Source organism: Gymnodraco acuticeps, unplaced genomic scaffold, assembly GCF_902827175.1.
Source record: "Gymnodraco acuticeps unplaced genomic scaffold, fGymAcu1.1, whole genome shotgun sequence".
Lineage (NCBI taxonomy): Eukaryota > Metazoa > Chordata > Actinopteri > Perciformes > Bathydraconidae > Gymnodraco > Gymnodraco acuticeps.
Genome location: NW_022989983.1, coordinates 3,426,038 through 3,444,507, shown reverse-complemented (window position 1 = coordinate 3,444,507; position 18,470 = coordinate 3,426,038). Strand labels below are relative to the sequence as shown.

At 41.6% G+C, this 18,470-nt stretch overlaps 1 protein-coding gene across 2 annotated transcripts in view; it reads right to left on the bottom strand.

Moving 5' to 3' along the window:
* Window positions 1–11,474: 11,474 nt before the first annotated feature.
* tafa4b (TAFA chemokine like family member 4b) overlaps window positions 11,475–18,470 on the bottom strand; it is a 48,544-nt gene continuing 41,548 nt past the window's right edge. Inside the window, exons 5-7 of one of the 2 annotated variants that reach the window (XM_034212353.1) lie at window positions 15,026–15,150; window positions 13,006–13,077; window positions 11,475–12,249 (exon numbers count right to left, since the gene is read on the bottom strand). In XM_034212353.1, the coding sequence (XP_034068244.1) occupies window positions 13,021–13,077; window positions 15,026–15,150 (182 nt within the window). In that variant the 3' untranslated portion in view covers window positions 11,475–12,249; window positions 13,006–13,020. The remainder of the gene's footprint in view (window positions 12,250–13,005; window positions 13,078–15,025; window positions 15,151–18,470) is intronic. The other variant, XM_034212354.1, reaches the window with a different exon arrangement.

The window sequence follows — 18,470 nt, the reverse complement described above, 5'->3', positions numbered from 1 at the left end:
CAGACGGGTTCACTCCGTCACGGAGGGGTAGGGTCGAGGGGGTGATTTGGGATTGGGCCAGTGTATCGCAATGATGCTCTGAGGCCCATTCCCAAACCGCCCCCTACACCCTACCCCTACACCCTACCCCTCCGTTTGCGTGTCCACACGGAGGGCCCGCCATATTAAGTGCTGTTCCAAACCAACGAGTGTGGAGCGGTGTGGAGGGGGAGTGGGCTATCAAGCCCTCAAACAGCCAGTCTGCATCGGTGCTGACTGGAGACCGGTCTCTACCTGACCGGTCTCAATGCTGTGTGTGTCCGTCAGGAAACAAGCTGTTTACAAGTAGTTCCAGCAAACATCCACTGATAAACTACGATGTTAACAACCTCATGATACCCTCATATGTTTTAACTTAGGATCATACCTGTGTTTAGTCTAGAGAAAGGTAAATGTGTGCATTTTATTATAAAGTTGTGTATTACAGACTGTTGCAAAAACTAAGAAGCTTATAAACTTCAGGTTTAAAACTAAAAGAGCTTTACAAAAAAGTAACACAATGAAAGATGTTTGGAGTTTTATTTGAGTTATTAATTTATATTTTTTGTCTAAGAGATGCTGATTTGAAACCATTGTTACATACAGTTACGGCATTTCCTGTTTCTGCCGGAGAGAGGGGAGGCCGTCCCAAAGCTTGCCGCTGTATTTATACCCTTAACCCTTAATGGAGGGAACTTCATTCAGCTGCGAGTGTGGCTACAGACGGGTTCACTCCGTCACGGAGGGGTAGGGTCAAGGGAGTGGTTTGGGACTGGGCCGAAATGTCCATTATCCTTATCCTACGTCTGTTTCTGGTTATTTTTATTTTGAAATTCAGTTCCTGACGGACGCCAAAAAAGCCAGAGATTATGGAATTAAACAAATAAATAAAAACAAGGATAATTGTGTGTTATTGGTAAGTAAATAACAGTGTGTCATTTTGAAAAGAATAACAAATTAGAAGGAAAAAAAGATTTAAAAAAATACAGATTTCAGTATTCTGAGGTTCTGAGCCCCATTTCTTTTCCGGCAACAAAAGTCCGACATTATACGATTTAAAATAAAAACAATAATCGTGGCTTGATATTGAGCAAGAACATGTTTTTATGAACCCCACAGCTTCTGGTCTTCCAAGACCCGACCGGACAAAAAGACGTGCTACAGGCACGAAACATACTACCAATATAAATTCATTGCTTTTAAAATCGTTCTGTGTGACACGAAAAAAAGGGGAAAATCGTGTTGGTGAACACGAATCAATAGATTAAATGTCGTGACTATAACACAAAATGCCGTGAGACTGGGTTGGATGTATTGTGATAAAACAGGCAATATACCGTGGAAGCACCTCATGGTACAGCTGTTAGACTTTCTTCAAAGACACATTTGCATTTGAATCGAGCGAGTACCCATCACTTGCACAACAATAACATGGAAGTGTTTCTTTTAGTGACCAGTGTTGAAGTGTCACATCTTGATTCTGCTTCTGTTTGATGAGACGAGAGTGAGACATTTTCTCCTACTTCTGCAAAGTACAGCTCAAGTGAAACAACCACAGATAAGCTTGTTTCCCAGTCTGCGGACATGATGTGAATGTGAAGTGTGCAAAGTCAAAAGAGGCTGTGAAACAGTGTGTGATTCGTGTGGATCTACAAATGTGTGTATTGTGTGTCTGTGTGTGTTTGTTGGCAGACTTAGGCTTGAAACCAGGCTGGTGAATTTATTTATATCAGCTCGTTTTATGAGCCCTGCAGCTGGTGAGATGAAAGGGTAACCACAACATAGGCAGTGTGTGTTTGTGTACATGTATGTTTCTGTATGTGGGAGCAGATTATTAATGACTTTTATCCAGGTAAAGTGGGGGGATCTCACAAACTTTAATGAGTAGTTTTCTGACATTTTGTGCCAGAGGCAGACATAGTGAAATGTTTGGCTATGGCAGTGTTCTTCTCTCTACCCTTTCAGTCACTCACTATCATGTTCTTCCTCTCTTTTGTCCTGTTTATATATTTTGTTTCTGATTTCTTTTTGCAGTGTAATTTCTCCATCATCCTTCCATAATTCTTTTATTTGTCACCCTTTTTAAAGGCCATCTGCTCCTTTGTTCCTCTCGGGCTATGTTGTTGTCATGCACTGGCATGTTGAACTGCCCCATGATTCCACACAGAAACACAATACAAAAGGAGAGCATAGAGAGAAGCTGAAGATGAATGGAGTCGGAGAGGAAAAACTATACCTGGCATGCAAAGAATCACCACTGCTGGGCGAGGTGAGGGCTAAAGGACGGAGGAAAGCATTTATAAAGGCGAGCACCAGGAAAGCCTTTCTCTCTCCCCACATGCTCTCTGCCTCTTAGCCAGAATCAATGCTCCAAAATCCCCCAAAGCCAGATCCTCTTACATCCTATCAATTATTCAACCTGCCTCTTTTGTACAACCACTCCTGTTTACAAGGACTGCCTGGCCAATTGTAAATGTTTGCGTGCCCGCTGAGCCCCCATCACCTCCCAACCACACACGTTGATCACACAGTGATTTAGCTCAATTCTGCCATCCCCCTCCACCCCCCACCAACACCACTCACATCTGCACTGACGGGGCATCTGTCAGGCTGGCACAGAGGAGGCGGGTAGCCCTGAACGCTGAGGGTGAGCAGAGTTCAGCGGGGGATGAGAGACGCCAGCCACCGCCTGTGGAGCTTGTCGGGCAGGCGGGAGTCCGGCTGAGGGCATGGCATCTGGCCGGCCAGTCCGGGCAGATGTGCAGCCACGCTCGGGGGGGCTCTGAAAATATGTGTCTGAAAATCAACACCAGCAGTAGAGCTAGTGGTCAGAAACTATGAGCGTCATTTCTCAATGCAAGCCTTAAACATATAATAAGGTATGTTTCCCCCATCCAATGACCTCAGTGACTGTCAATGAATTATCTCATGGAAGTGTAATAGTCATGATGACATATATCCATAACTGCAATGGTGGTGTAATGCAATCTGTTATTGATGGTTTCTTTAGTACATTTTGATATCATTTTAGGCAAAAACTCTATTTGTTTTGCATGACAACAGCTAACATCTAATAACTACAGCTCCCTTGAACGTGTTCAATCATAACACCCTCATGTCATTGTTTCATCTTAATAACTATAATTTCTGCTGTCTTAAAGACTGATATTTTAAACTGCAGATAGCAGCTTTTTATATTTCGCTCTAAGACATAGAAACCAGCAGCGACGTGCAGTCAGAGCCTCACCTGTCATACTCCAATGTAACGGAAAAACAACTAAGAAACTAAATAGTAATAATAATAAAATGTCTCCACTGATCTGTGTTGTAAGTGTGATTTATGTATGATTCCAATCGCTTTTTATAGTCAAAATCAGCTAATTTGACGAGCTCCGCTACAACTACGGGTAGCGATGAGAAAGAAGTGAGGCAGGGACGAGCTCTGCCTCTCGTAAGCCCACAGCAGCGCCATATAGATAGAATTCTATTATATGGCTCTGGCCCACAGCAGCGCCATATAGTCAAGTTTCTCTATCTAGTATAGGCTACAACAGCAGATGTTCATTTAGTTCAGAATGCGGACAAAAGAAACACAGGAACTTCTTTCAGCGTTGAGTGAAAAAAAAACCGTACTGACCTTCAAATTAACTGCATTTAATGTGAGCAGAGCCTTACTTATAACTGGACGAAGCCATTTTCAATTAGCTCGTTCAACCATTATCACACAATTGTACACTGTTAACTGTGTTCTTATTCTCAGCGTCCAGGAAAGAGAAGCTTAAAAAGGAGACTAAATGGAGTCTCTGGAGGTTCAAATTTGGTACTTTAATTAATAAAAAGGCGCGGTAAAGTCACAAACAGGATATTGTTCGACAGGAGAGAAAGTCTGCAGCTTCCTCTCCCAGGTGCTGGCCGTGCAGAAGAGAGCTTACAAGCATTCGTCCTTCCCGCTTGCTCGCTGTTCGCTCCTCCTCTCTGTGAGCTGTAGTGACGTAAGGGACTTCCCCCTCGTTCGTCTGTGTCCGATATCGCGTTAAACCAGTGGTTCTCAAACTTTTTCTGTCAGGCCCCCCCTTTGGAGAAAAAAAAAAAGTCGGGCCCCCCCCAACACCAATAGTCAGGCTCAGTGGCGGCGCCAGAGATTTATTTTGGGGGTGCTGTGGGGTAGCTTGACGTTTCATAGATGGTGCTCAAACATTTAGGGTTTCCCATTAATGTACCGGGCGCTACAGTGGAATTTTCTACTGCAACACTCCTCACGCAAATACACAGTGTACCTGGACTGTTACAATGAAGGCTCGATATCAGCTCACGGCATATAGGTGTAAGCAGGGGTCAAGTGCTATTTTTATAGGTGGTGTGTGGACCTCCCATAGGGGGGTCCGGGGGCAAGCTCCCCCGGGAAGATTTTAAATATTTAAGTTAAAAGCATCAATCTGGTGCACTTTGAGAGCAACATGAAGAGATCTATGAATACATCTCTCAGCACCCATTTGAAACAGAACTGTAAACAGATTTACTTTTTCTTTATGGATATTTTACAAATCAATCCCTTTTAAACTTTATTCTTTTTTTAATGTCATATAGTATTGCATACCTGTTTTTAATGAATTTTTTTATTGTTTTATAACTATAATGATCATATAAATGTGTGCCTCGGAAATAATTGTTTACATTAATGGTGACCAAAACGTTTGAGACCCACTGAGATAACACTGAGAGAGTCCTTTAGCTCACTGAGTCTCTCAGTCTGACAGGAGAGGACTCTCCTCCACCTTGTTGTTGAAAAAACTCCTTATATCCGTTAGCGTAGCTCGCTAGCACCAGAAGCTAACAACAACGATCTCGGGTACCGGTGCGCTCTCTCTCTCTCTCGCTCGCGCACACAAAATGGCTTGTTCCACACACACACAGAGCCGAGCTTTAATGAAACACAGAGACCCAGACGTAATAGTACTGTATCATATTATTTTCGAATCAATAATTTTTCAAAATATGATTATTTTTTTTATTTTTTTTTTAAATAACCAATAATAATCCTCCTGGTCTCTCGCGCCCCCCCTGTCATGCCTCGGCGCCCCCCTGGGGGGGGCGCGCCCCCCACTTTGAGAACCACTGCGTTAAACAGAGGATTTCGACATTTTACATTCATTGCTTACTTCCACATGCCTTTTCTCCTCCTTATCTCTTTCATAACTTTATATGTAATACATGTTAACGGCGTCAATAGCCACTTTAATGATACTAATGGGCGGTAGTCCCGGAAGTCGTCATGAAGGATTTTCAGAATAAAAGCTTAACAACTGGTTGTGCACAAGAACTTCTGGTTTTTCAGTATAAAACAGCATTTAAACTGACGGTATGTTTAAGGTACATTATGCTATCAAAACATTGATTTTAATTTCTAACAACACTAACCTATAGCCGGCATACTTGGCATACCCACTTGGAGGAACTTTCTAAAAATGCATCTTCCTCAAGGACACATAGACAGAGAAGACAAAGATTGAACCTTCAACCCTGTGATTGAAAGGCAGCCTATCTTTCTTGAGCCACAGTCTCTCCATAACAGAGGCTAGCTGGAAGGGAGGCTCAGGGGTTTGGCTCTCCCTCATACTACAAAAACCACAACATTGCACATCTTGTGAGGTCTCTGCTTGTAATGATTTTACATTAGCAGCAGCAGGCCACGGAGACAGTGGAACTAATGGTTTCTGTGTGTTTGGTCCTCCCTTCTTCTGTCTCATCACTTTCTCCGTACCTCACCTGACAGGGAAATGTATTAGGGCGTTGCGTCTCTACCCAATGTTCCACACAGAAAGCATTTCTCGGGAAAACAAAACATTAATTTCTGTAAATAAGGAAGGAGTTGCACATTTGAATAATTAATTATGAATAATGCATGCATACTTAGCTATTGTTGTCATTGGTGTAAACACTGAAACACTTACTAGAAGGCTATTTATGTAGCCTACTTAGCATAAATGGGGGCTGTTTGTCTGATAGTTAAATTCAGATTTGTGTGTCATCTTCGTGTGGAGGCTGTTTGTTCTAAGATGTCAGGGAGCTTGCTACGTGGTTGACAAAAATGCAGCGTGACTGTAAATTAAATGCAATTTCTTCAAATTAGAAACAGGCTCTTAATAGCAGTGTTACCATATCATATTTGCCAGCGAAGTGCCCGGGGCCACGGACATCACTATGGTGTCTTTAGTCATATGTGCAGCAGTGCCAGCAAGCAACACTTTTCCCCCATGCAAGCACTGGAACCCATCACATGGTCATGTTCATATGTGTGTAATCTTATAGCTTCAGTGGGCAAAATTGAATCTGTTACTTCTGGCGCATGTCCGCACAAAATACTATGAATACAATAGGGATATTGTATGGACATATATATTGCTGGAGACGGATAGCTGCTGTTGACATTATCAGTGCATTCAGCTCTTGAATTTTTTGCATGTTGTAGCATAAAGGCAGGGGAAATTACATTTACACACAGATATGAAATGCTTACATTGGCCATTTAAATCCCCCTTTTGCAAACACGACTACACCACAGTATTGTACACAGAGACATAAAGAGTATATAGGTTCTCTTAATACAAATGGCACAATAGTGGCAGTTAATATGCATGTATGTATCCTGTGCTGTTCCAAGCACACACACGTGCACACCGCAGGCCTCCTCTTTATCAGCGCTGCTCACATTGGCACCGACACATGCATTGCCAAGACTGCCAGGCCGCGGCCATGCTAATGCAGCCCGTTAGTCTAACAAAAGCTCAGGTCAATGGAGCCTCCAGTGGCTAATTGCTTCAGAGAGATAAGTGAATTTGACGACGCAGCAAGGAAGGGCTCAGCGAGAGGAAGCAGCGAGGGAGGAGATGTTAATGAGTCCCCCGCTCACTCCACCGTCAATATCGGCCCGTCGCAGGCCTGCCACAAAATGAATATTAAAGGCACTTTTGATTGTTTGCCGGGTTTTTTTGTTTGGTTTCATTGCATTTTAATGGGCTGTGTTGTGGTGTTTTTGTCACATATTCTATGCTGGGTAAGAGAGTGGAGCTAATGCAATTAATCCCCACATCACCACCTGACGGCTAACCAGCCAATAATTTCACGTGACCATGTTGCACTAATCCAACACACTGCACCAGAATACTGAGTGAAGAAGGCCACTGTGTAGCCTACTCGATTGAGATGAGTGATGGTAAAAGTTCTCGATGCAATTATATGGGGTTTTAATCGTGTATTTTTGAGAGCTTTTGAGCACAGATTTTTAGTAATTATGTCACAGTTATTGCGCTAAATAGATGTGATCTGTAGAAGGAAAGATTTTTGGCTTGAGTTGATTTGTTCTTTCTGAAGTGACAGTGACATGCCCATGCAGCTGCTGCGACCCGGCACTGTTAACACCGATCAGATCGTCTTCATTAGCTAATCTCCCTCTGATTTACATTATATCAATGTCAGTTTCAGACAGCAGGAGGTGGAGCCCGTTTCCTCTACAATGGCATAACGCTCTCTTTTCCTCCAGCTGACTCAAGTTGTCACACATCTTCCCCCCTCTGACAGTCACTTCATCTGAAGATTACCATTCTCACTGAACATGAATCCTGAACTCATATTTCCCGGATATGGCTGGAGGCTAATACAAATTGGACTTGACAAAAGATGATGCATAAGCAAAGACAATGATGTTTCATCCCTTTATTTCTTCCTCTCTAGGTACCCATTGTGTGAATTGCCGACGAGGGCGGACTATTGGAGGCGTTTGGTTTGACGATTGCAAGTAGCCTCTCAGGAGCCACCCAGACTTCACGCATAAACAAAGACACTTAAAATACTCTTCACACGCTCCATCTCTCTCAAACAGTATACCTCTCTATTTTGGGTTTTTCTTTAAGGTATCAGCGTTCCTCTGTTTCCTTTCTCTCAGAAACTGCCAATCCTCTGAGCATCTTTTTCTGCAGTCATGTCCTCCGCTGTTTATTTGCCTCTGGTCCTGGCCTCTGGGGGACCACCAGTTGCTTACCTGTGGAGATGAAAGCAACCAGTCTCCATGGGACATTTGGGAGGTTAGACCCCCACCGACATATTAAAGACACATCCACTTCGAGTTAAAAAGCAAGGAGAATGTGTCTGTAAGCACGGTCGTGCTTACAGACACATTCTCCTTGCTTTTTAACTGTAAATATACTACTTACTTACTAATAGCCTACTAAATACTTGAAATATACTAAATACTTTAAATATACTTTAAATATACTTTAAATATACTGTAAATATACTACTTAGGCTACTTACTAATACTACATTCTTGAAATATACTAAATACTTGAAATATACTTTAAATAGGCCTATACTGTAAATATACTACTTACTTACTAATACTAAATACTTTATAAATATAGGCTACTTGTATATTTATGTCCTCATTTCTGAAGCCAGCTCGTAACAATAATCTTAAATGTGGATTTAGTGTTGTTGTTGTTTTTTTTACAAAGAACGTATCTATAGACCCATGGATAGACTCTGATGCCTGTTACATGTTCATGCTATGTAAAAACTCATTAAAGGTGAATATGGTAATATAAAATCCCTCCAAGATACCTTGGGGCCTCTTAGCCGGTTCAGTTGTCTCCCTTCTCGTAAATTGGCAAAAAACGGCCGGTGCAGAATGCAGCAGCTGTAAATATATGTACGATGCACTTTGCAGACTCTCTTGTTAAATAGCGGTGACCCGAGACGAGCTGTGAATCTGTCTGTTGCGAGTCCTCTCCGTCCGAGGGTGGATCTGCAGCGTCAAACCCCAGCCACCAGGGAGCAGCGCGGCGCAAATTGTCCTCAAATATTGATTCTGCTGCAGAGAGCCGAATGGGGGAGGGGGGGGACAAGGCGCCAGACTCATCTACAGAACACCAAACCTCTGGGAGAAAGAGATGGAAAGAGAGAGGAAGAAAGGTGAGGGAGGAGGCAGAGAGAGGGAGGCAAGGAAACAGCCCTCTATGGTTTAATGCTGCACAGCTCCGGAGACATCTTGCCTTTCTCTGCTGATTCCTATTATCCCTTATTAGTAGAGGTGTGGGTGGATGGGAGGTTTGTGAAAGTTATTGTCTATGTAGGTGTGTTTGCAGCAGAACGTCATCCTCTAAATGGACTGTTGTTGTTGCCGAGACACTGCTCAAGGAAACAGGGCATTGTGTTGTGACTGGCCTAACTGCAGTGCTGCACCGTAGGCCTAAAAATATTCCGGGTCAGTGGTCCCGGGAGGAGCCCAGTGCTATCCAGGCCTCTCAGTAATGAGAGAGTGGAGCTGCCTGGTACTAGCCCTGCTGTCCCCCCGCTCCCTCTGGCTCTGAGCTCAGCACTGGAGCTCCCACAGATTTATCATAGAGCACAAAGCAGCATGTTTGAAAGCAGAGGCTCTCACTCACCGAGGAGAAGCCCCCCGACGGGCTAACCCCTGGGCACACTGACCCTATAACACATTCACATATTATCAGAGAGGCAGTTCAAGAATCACTTGCAATTCGATGTGTGTCTACGAGAGAAAAATGGATTTTGGAAAGTGCAAAACGAAGCCCATTGGTTCCAACAGATAAAATGATACAAATATTTTAATTGGGCCATCTAATATATGATATGCAATGTGGCAGAAAGGAAAGCGATGGGAAAAAGGGAGAAAGATTCAAAGACAGGCGTGTGTGAGAGAGAAAATGGACGGAGATAATTGAGAGATTTAAGGGTGTTGTTTAGGGCGCTATGCTATTGTACTCAGTGCAGTAATGATCCAGCCCTGTGGAGGGAAAAAAACATGTTTGCAAAGGGTTGAACCGTCATTATCGACGGCAATTATTTCAGTATATCTCACTGAAGCATTGATGTGGAGGGAGGTCCAGGTCCAATCAATGGGCAATGTGCACACAAAAACATAAAATAAAGATAGTTTAAAAACCTGTTAAGCCCCAAGGTCCCCCTCGGCGGGTCCTTTTTTTTTTTTTTTCACGACACTGTGTCTCAGGGGATCTTAATATTTAAGAACCTATTAATGTGTTATACCAGATTAACGGGAATAATCTCAGCTAACTGAAGATACAAACCATTTTTACCAAAACAAAACACAAGTCTCATAAGAAGCATCTAAATGACCCCTGAGCGAAAAATGCTAACGCACTTTGGCACAGAACTCAAGATAAAAGATACCCTTATTATTTATCGTAGCTGCACATACAAGATATCCGATTAAAGCTGAGGTTCCACAGATTATTTAGGTATATAGTATCATCACTGAGTGATCCGAACTTGCGACAGGGGAAGCAAACACAGACATCACAACACGTACCTTTACGGAGCTTTTACGGGAGATTGTCTCACCGTAGCTGTCAATCTGATCAAAAGACTTGTTCAATGGCATTAAAACGAGAAAAAACGCGGCTGAATCGGTTAATCCATAGGTTGATAATGTTTCTGTGTCATAATTTTTTTAAATTTATAATCCATAATTCCATTTTTATGTAAAGATCGGAGAGTAAAAGTTAGCTGCTAATGGTAGCCACCAGAGTTATCGCAGCCTCCGGTCTTGGCTATGCTGCAGTCTCACACACACACATTACCAAATAAGCAGTATGTGGGAGTTCCTCTCGATTCCATTGGCTCTGACGGTTAGAAAAATATGTCAATCAGCAAAATCGAGCAAGGCGGGCCAGAGATAGGTCAAATCCACCCAAATGACCCCAGAAGTGGGTTTTTTTGTGCTAAATCTCTCTAAAAAGGTCAAATTTCACTTGTTTTGTATCAATCTTGATACAGGGTACTTATTATATGTTGTAGTTTGGATTCCTAAAGCTTTTAGTCTACCATAAGTAATTTTTTTTGTTGGATGGACACAATCATTTACATTTTTGTACTGTGTTCAATCTGAATTTACTTTAAAATAAAAACATCTATATTGATTCTGACACTTCTACATCCAACTCACAGGTGTAACCTTGCTTTGAGAAAAAAGATTATTAATTTAAGCCTTTTAGAAGGGAAGATATGGTCATTTGTTCTGGGAATGTCATTTTCGAGCCTGAGACCTGAAAAACAGGCTCGGGGCTTAACAGGTTAAAAAGACCCCTATTCATACCTTTGTTGTGTATTTAAGAACCTGCACTTTTGGGAGAAAGAAAGCACTCCTAACAAAGAGAAATAACAACATAAAGACAACTCGTCCTTCTTGTTTCAACATTTTATGGGCCTCCTTTTTAACAGTTAACATAAGAGATGTCACAGACTGAATATAATAGATCAAAGATATATAACTTTGAAGGCGGAGCTTGGAAATGCTTCTGGGCAAAAGTGAGACGGATGAATCACGCTTTCCTAGTTCATATTGTACCAAGCTGCATGTAAATGAGGCTCCATAGTCGCAGCCATTTTTAACCAATAACTACTCAGGAATAATGGGGCAAGATATATACTTTATATTTATCTACTTCAACTGTCAGACATTTTACAAAATGCTCACCTTCAATTTCATGTGACATCCACAGCAAAAGATGGGAGATATCTAGAAAAACAAAACATTCCCAAATGGTTTTCAACTAGTGCAAATATCTTACATGAATTTGTAATATGTTGTTATGATCCTACACTGCAATTCCTAATTAGAACTGCAAAATGACTCCCGCAAAACAGTCTTTATGGTAGTCACTTGACCCACAAGAGCAATTTGATGCTAATTTGCTATTTACTAGTTATGAGCTGCTCTCTCTCTAATTTCTCCCAAATCATCTCCACTGTCTCCAGTAAAAGACATTAGCAACACGTCTGGAGCGTATCCAGCAGCACTCAGAGCACAGCTTTCACTTCTCATGTCTCACTCATCCATAAATGCTTTGTTGAAATATATACTTTGAAAAGCTTTATCGCCCTTTTTTTATCAGTCCACATTTTGTCCATTACTGGAAAATAAGAGTCCATTTGTGTCCAGATTTACCCTGGGTGTCCATGATTGTAGTCCATTGGTCTCGACAAGCAGCATACTGCTGTGTGTGGCTCCATGTGTACATTGTTTGTGATGAGTACATTTTATCCCATTGTTATGTGATGGATGGTCTGACGGTTGCCCTTTCCTTGATATGTTCCCCATCGTACAGTAAATGTGTGTGAGTCATCCATCCTTTCCACATGGAGAGTTTCAGGTTTCCTCGTGGCTCTGCGGCTCTCTTGCTATCGTGTGACCTAAAAAAAAAAACAATACCGCAGATAAGAGAGGAGGATCAGTGTCAGTGAGACATGTAATTACACAGAGTGACTTCGTCCTTCCTGAATGAATGTTTCCTTTAGGAAGAGTCAATCAGAGGTCAGGAGAATATTCAACATAAAACTATTTTCCTCTCCATTTGTTGTCTCTGTGTCATTTTCATTCCATTTAAATTGTTTGTTTGCAGTCTGGCCGGCTGACTGATTGCCAGGAGTAACTGTCGCAACAGAAGCTGGATTTCACATGTCTCCGAGCTGTAATGGTGTGTTTACACTTAGTCTGGAAGGCGTATAATTGAAGATGTACAGAGCTTGTTTACCGTCAACAAACCTCATCCAGTGTGAATTCATAATAAAGACACATACAGAAAATACAGTTTTAGTCTTGATAATATTCTGAATGTTTTTCCATTGAGCCAAAAATATGAAGCTTTCTCTTTCTTTAACAGTGCTCTGGTTTCTCAGTCAGGCAATCTATGCATGGTTCCATAGCACACCTACGCTGTGTGGGAGTGAAAGAGATGAACGGACACAGATCATCACGGTGAATAGGAGGCTGAGATGGTAAAAGGAGGTCATGGGTACAAAAGAGAGACGCAGGATAAAGGAGACAGACACAGAGGGAGCAGGAGAGCAGGGCCATGCAGTTGCCAGGGAATCGAAGGCTCATTGCAAACATCTTCAGTGACATCTGCCATCAAGTCTCCAAGTAACTGCTCCCCGGTCCCAAAGCACCTTGCAAATTCACAATTATTGTCCACCGACGTAGTCCGCCATCGGCTCCTTTTTTTTCTCGTAGCTGATCGGCTAGTCAGAGAGAGTGGGTGAGACAAAACAGAAAGAAAGGGTATAAGAAGAAGAAAGAAAAAAAAGATGGAGGAGAAGAAGAAGAAGACATGATGCAACAGAATGGGGATAATTGCACCTACGGGTCCCAGAGTTGGTGTTAGACCCAGGGTCATTAATTGCAGTGCCTGTGACGGAGCCTCTGTTCCTCAGTCTACCCCACTCACCAATTTAATTATGACTCTTAATTGTTAGGCCCCTGTGGAAGGCCCCCGCCATCATGCATTCTAATGAATGCGACAGATGTTGTGCTGTTATACCATCTCTCGAGTAATTACTCTTATGGCGTTTGCGATGCTTCCTCCTCAATTGTTTCTTTTTTTTATACTTCACCTGTAAATAAACTGCACCTGTTCCATCCCACAACAGAGCACTCTGGCATGCGCATACACACACACACACACACACACACACACACACACACAAACACACGGGTCGTCAGTCCCGCAAATTAACTTTCACACATCAACAGCTTACAAAGGGCCATGAAGGACTCTCATTTAAATCAATTTATCTCGTCTGAATAGCATCAGTTTACATGGCATCACACAGTGGCCGTCTGTGGTGCAGAGGGTACGGGGGTCCTGTGTTTCCTCCATTAGCTTTTTCTCACCCCCGCCCGAGGAGATACATTTACAGCAGATTAACTAAAACGTCTCTATGGGCAGAGCTTGCTCTGATTAGCTCTGTATCGGTTTCATTGTAATTTGTTGTTTATGTTTGAAATTAGTGTTAGAAGTGGATGACAATCATTTGTGGACATGTTGAAGATGGAAACAACCTTCCTTTATGAGATTATCTTTGAATGACTTTGTATGCACCTCTGAGTTTTCCCTTTTCAAATGCAGTCATTTTTAATAAGCGATGCGAGGCATCCAGTTGAAAGTTTGTTTACCGTCCTTATTGACGCACCATGTTTCAAAGGAAAGAAAAAATCAATTAAATTGAAGATGAAGGTCAGTTTGAGCTACATCAAATATTAGTGACGTTAAAGGGAGTGTTTTATAATACTCATATTATAACTTTAGAACACAACATATTGCAGGTAGGATGGAGGGAAAACGTATCAAGCGACCACAACAACTTTAAACAGGTAGTAAGCAGAAGTACCAATGGTGACAGTTTAAATGAAGAGCTGTAAGGCAAGTCAAGTTTATTTATAAAGGTAGTTCATAAGTGTTCATGGTTAGAATATGTAATGTAATGTGGTTGTAGTAGTGAGCTAAAAGTACTGTCAAACAATTGGATTCAAGTCATACAGAAAGACTTTAAATAGTTTAAAATATTGGTTAAAGAAATCGAAATATAAGTAGCTAAAGGTAGGCTAATGTAATTGATACACGGTGAACCAATTTAGCAAAGAGTATTGTCCAAATGTTTGAAATAGTTAGCTTAAAGTGGGTTACAGTAGTTGATTGTTGGTTGATAGCGGTTGCTAAGAGTAGGCTCAAGTTAGTTGAAAAACAGTTGAAAGAAACTAGCTCAGATTATTGAAAGAAATTGCTGAAATAGCTAGCTAAGATTTGACAACATTAACATGAACATTAACTGATAAACTATTCAAATATTTGTCAAAAAGTAACTGTTAATATACATTTTAACAGTTTGCTTGAAGTTATGAAATACCTGGTTTCCTTATAGTTTTAGTAGTAGTAGTATTTCATGACCAAACAAACCTAAATATTCACCGTTACATTGTAAGGAATTACTTAACATTATCCGTTGATATGATGAATGATCATCTATGAAGGGGAATATGAATACATCTGACAGTGCTTTGGGGTACCTTTGGATCAACTTGGTTAATAACCACTGACTTAAACAAATGGAGGTAAAGAGAGACACAAGCAAGAAGGCCCAAACTTACATATGCATAAAAAATACAAACAAACACAGGTGTTTCTCTCACCTTGGTGGTTTTGACTTTGTTGCCGGTGCTGCAGGACCAGCCAGTCAGGTCAGGCAGGACTTTACACTCCTCTCCGTCCATACAGGGATGCATCTGGCACCACCACTTCTGGGCCACAATGGAGGCTAGAGCCGGAAAAGAAAGAGAGCCAGTGATGATGAACAACTCTGAATTAATGGCAAAAGATTCAAGATTCAAAGGTTTTATTATCATATAAGGCTACAGTGTAGAAATGGCAATGAAAATCTTATGACCTGAGCTCCTCCAACTATCCAACATATATAATAAAATACAAAAATACAATACGGCAATAATAGGGTGGCATTTGCAACAAAAACACACCAACCATTACCTCCTCAATAACTCAAACATACTGTACTGTAATAGACCTAACACATTGTTATAGCTCAAAATAACGACGCCCACAGCGTCGTTTCACGATGGAAATGCCATGAGCGCTGTCCATGGAGCTGATCCTGCAGCTGGGACTTCAGTGGGATCAGCTCCATGGGCAGCACCTGTGACACATACTGTCGTAATGTTTGAACCACAGTCTCTCTGAGCAGTTGTGTGTTTTTTCATCTATAATATGATTACTGCGAAAAGCTTAAATGTGTAGCTGTTACCTTTTTTTCATTTTAATCAGATTAATTTAATCCCTCAACATGGGATTTTAAGGCCTGTGAAAGGGGTAAATCTGGCAGCCGCAGGGGAAAGAATGAAAAACATATAACTGAGCGGATATATGAGATAAGATGTTTCTGTCGTAGCTAGGAAGCAATGACTAATACAAGTCCTTCGACTATACTGGATACAGCCGGAAAGATGTGCTGTATTTGTGCTGATATTGAAGATTGAGAGATTAATTTGGGCGCTTTCGCAGATGTATGAAGGACTTTTTATCATTTAAATGAAATTACAGCTTTTATTGCCTAACTTCCATTTTGTTTCTCGTATAATCAGCTAAACACAAAGCACATTTAGACAATTAGCCAAAGAGTATTATTCCAATTGCATAATACAGAGAGTAAGAACGGGATTAGGATGAAGCAATGCTATCAAATAAAACAGTCTTCTCTGGAGTATTTGAGACAAGAGTTGCTCATTTCTACTTACTGTTTAACTTTTGCAGGCTTTAAACTCCTTTCTGAAACTTAAATATCATACACTCTGTTCAATTGAAGATAAGAAAAGGCTCCTCTGTTCTTCTGATGATTTGCTACATATCTATGAGCAAAAAGTTGAATTGAACACGGTTTCAGGACTTGGCCTGATATAGTTAATCCTGTGTTGAATCCCAAAGTTTTCTCATGTTTAAGCAGCTGACACTCAAATCTTCCGGATCATCTGACCCAGTGTCTAGACAGGAGACAGCCTGACAGCTGAGAATAACTCAATTGCCTCTCTCCTAACTCAGCACCCAGCCATGCGCTTGTCTCAGGTGGGACGCAGGGACGGATGAAAGGAGTGCACCCCATATGTCCATTTACTTCATTAAACTAGTGGATTGATGTCGTTTAGAAAGTTATTTTGATCTCTAGTGACTATTGTTTCCAACTATGGAAGGAGATGAGATGGTTTTGGCAGAAAAGTTTGCTTTCATCTGCATAATGAAAAAGAACATGGGCAGATCCTCTCAAGCATCACGTCGGAAGAAAACACTGAGGCAAGAGGGGGAAGGAAGGAGACAAGGCTCAATAACATGTGTTCACCGAAAATATATCTCCGTAGTGTTGATATGAGCAGCGAGGGGAAGTGAGAGAGGCAGAGAATGAAGGGTGGGGAGGATCGGCGCTGTTTGACGATGACTATCAGCGAGTCCAACAGGGAAAGGAACAGATTAAACTAATAGAACAGAGAGAAGGTGAGTAACAATTTGAAGCAGAGTGGAAAATAAGCAGCAACAACGGAGAAAAGGAAGACAAGCAGGGGAGAAAATGGAAGCCAAATTACCAAGTCAACACAAAAAAAAATTCTCAGCTATCATGGGGCGTAGTGTAGAACACGCTGTTATGATGCATGAGCTCAGTGGCAGTAAGCGGTTCTAAAAACCAATGGCTGTGTAATGCTCGTTAATGTGGCCATTATGGTGTCGACGACGGTGCTTTGCACGGCAAGAGTGTTATTTAGAGCTAATGGCCATGGCCTCTAAGTGCTATTATGGAGTTAGCGTTCGCTGCAGCTTATCTCATGCTGCACTGGAAGGGAGGGCGGGGCGAAGCGACACAGAAGTGACACAGAAGCACCTGTCTGTCCATGACAGGAAATGCACAGGAGCCGGTACGAGGCTTGTGGTGTCATGGATAGTTCAGATGTTAGACAGCACTCACAGACGAGTCTCAACAGGTCAATGATAAAGAGATTACAGAGGTACTTAGTGTGCAGTATTTCATTCTGAGATCTTCACGTCTTTTCTCTGACGCCCTAGTATCTGTAGACTGATACTTCCCTACAAGTTAAAGTCCTGCATTCAAAACCTCACCTAAAGATGTCATGCTCATTTTGAGTTCACACTTGCATTTTGGGTTTCTATTAACACAGATTTTCTCATAATGTCTGTCTAAATATACCTGTTTTTAACCTTTTTCTGAAACGCCCAGTTTTAAAGAGTCTGCTCATTTTAGTCACTTGTTCCATGTCTTCTGCATCTTCGCTTGCAGTGTCGCTTCTTAGTCATTGCCATTGGGGAATGCCGTTCATTTATCAGCACGTCATATTTAGTTTGTTCATTCATACAAAACCAAGGTGTTGAAATGAGCCTTTTGGGGTTCACCTGACACACATCCTCGGTTAAACCACAACCTCCTGTTTCTACACTTTTCTTTGTACGAGTCAACCAACTATATGTAGCGTGTATGAAGAGAGCTTAAGGGACATTGTTATCTTTGGACAGAACGAGCTGTGTCTCACTGTGTCTGGTATTTATGCTAACCAATGCTATAAGCTATAAACCAACTCGTATTTCCCAAAATGTAGAATATTTAATTCATCAATTGACTGCTCCATCTCACCAACACTTTGTCATGATTCATATAGCCTTCTCAACTTGTTTAATATTCACAGTCACATTCGCTTTTTTAAAATGATTGATCTAAGTAGACATTGACGGATCAACACTCTCCATGAAATGTCCACTTAAACACTCAACAAGCTAAAAAAGCCGTTGCCAGGTTCTTGAAATAGAAAGATATTCTCCAAGAAAAAGAAGTGTATAAGTACCTCTCAGCCTACTCTAATTGCATCAGTCTCATTAAGATTCTACATTTATATTCACCAAAGGTACAAATGCTAATTAAAAACAGGTTTACCGCTGAGGCGTACATTTCATCACAGTTATCAGCTCATTACAATAGAATCTGCGCTCGAAATGACTCTCTTTTAAGTTTTCTCGCAAAGTTTCAGAGCGGGATCAGCTCAGGGCGAACGTCTAGACAGTGCTTTGCTA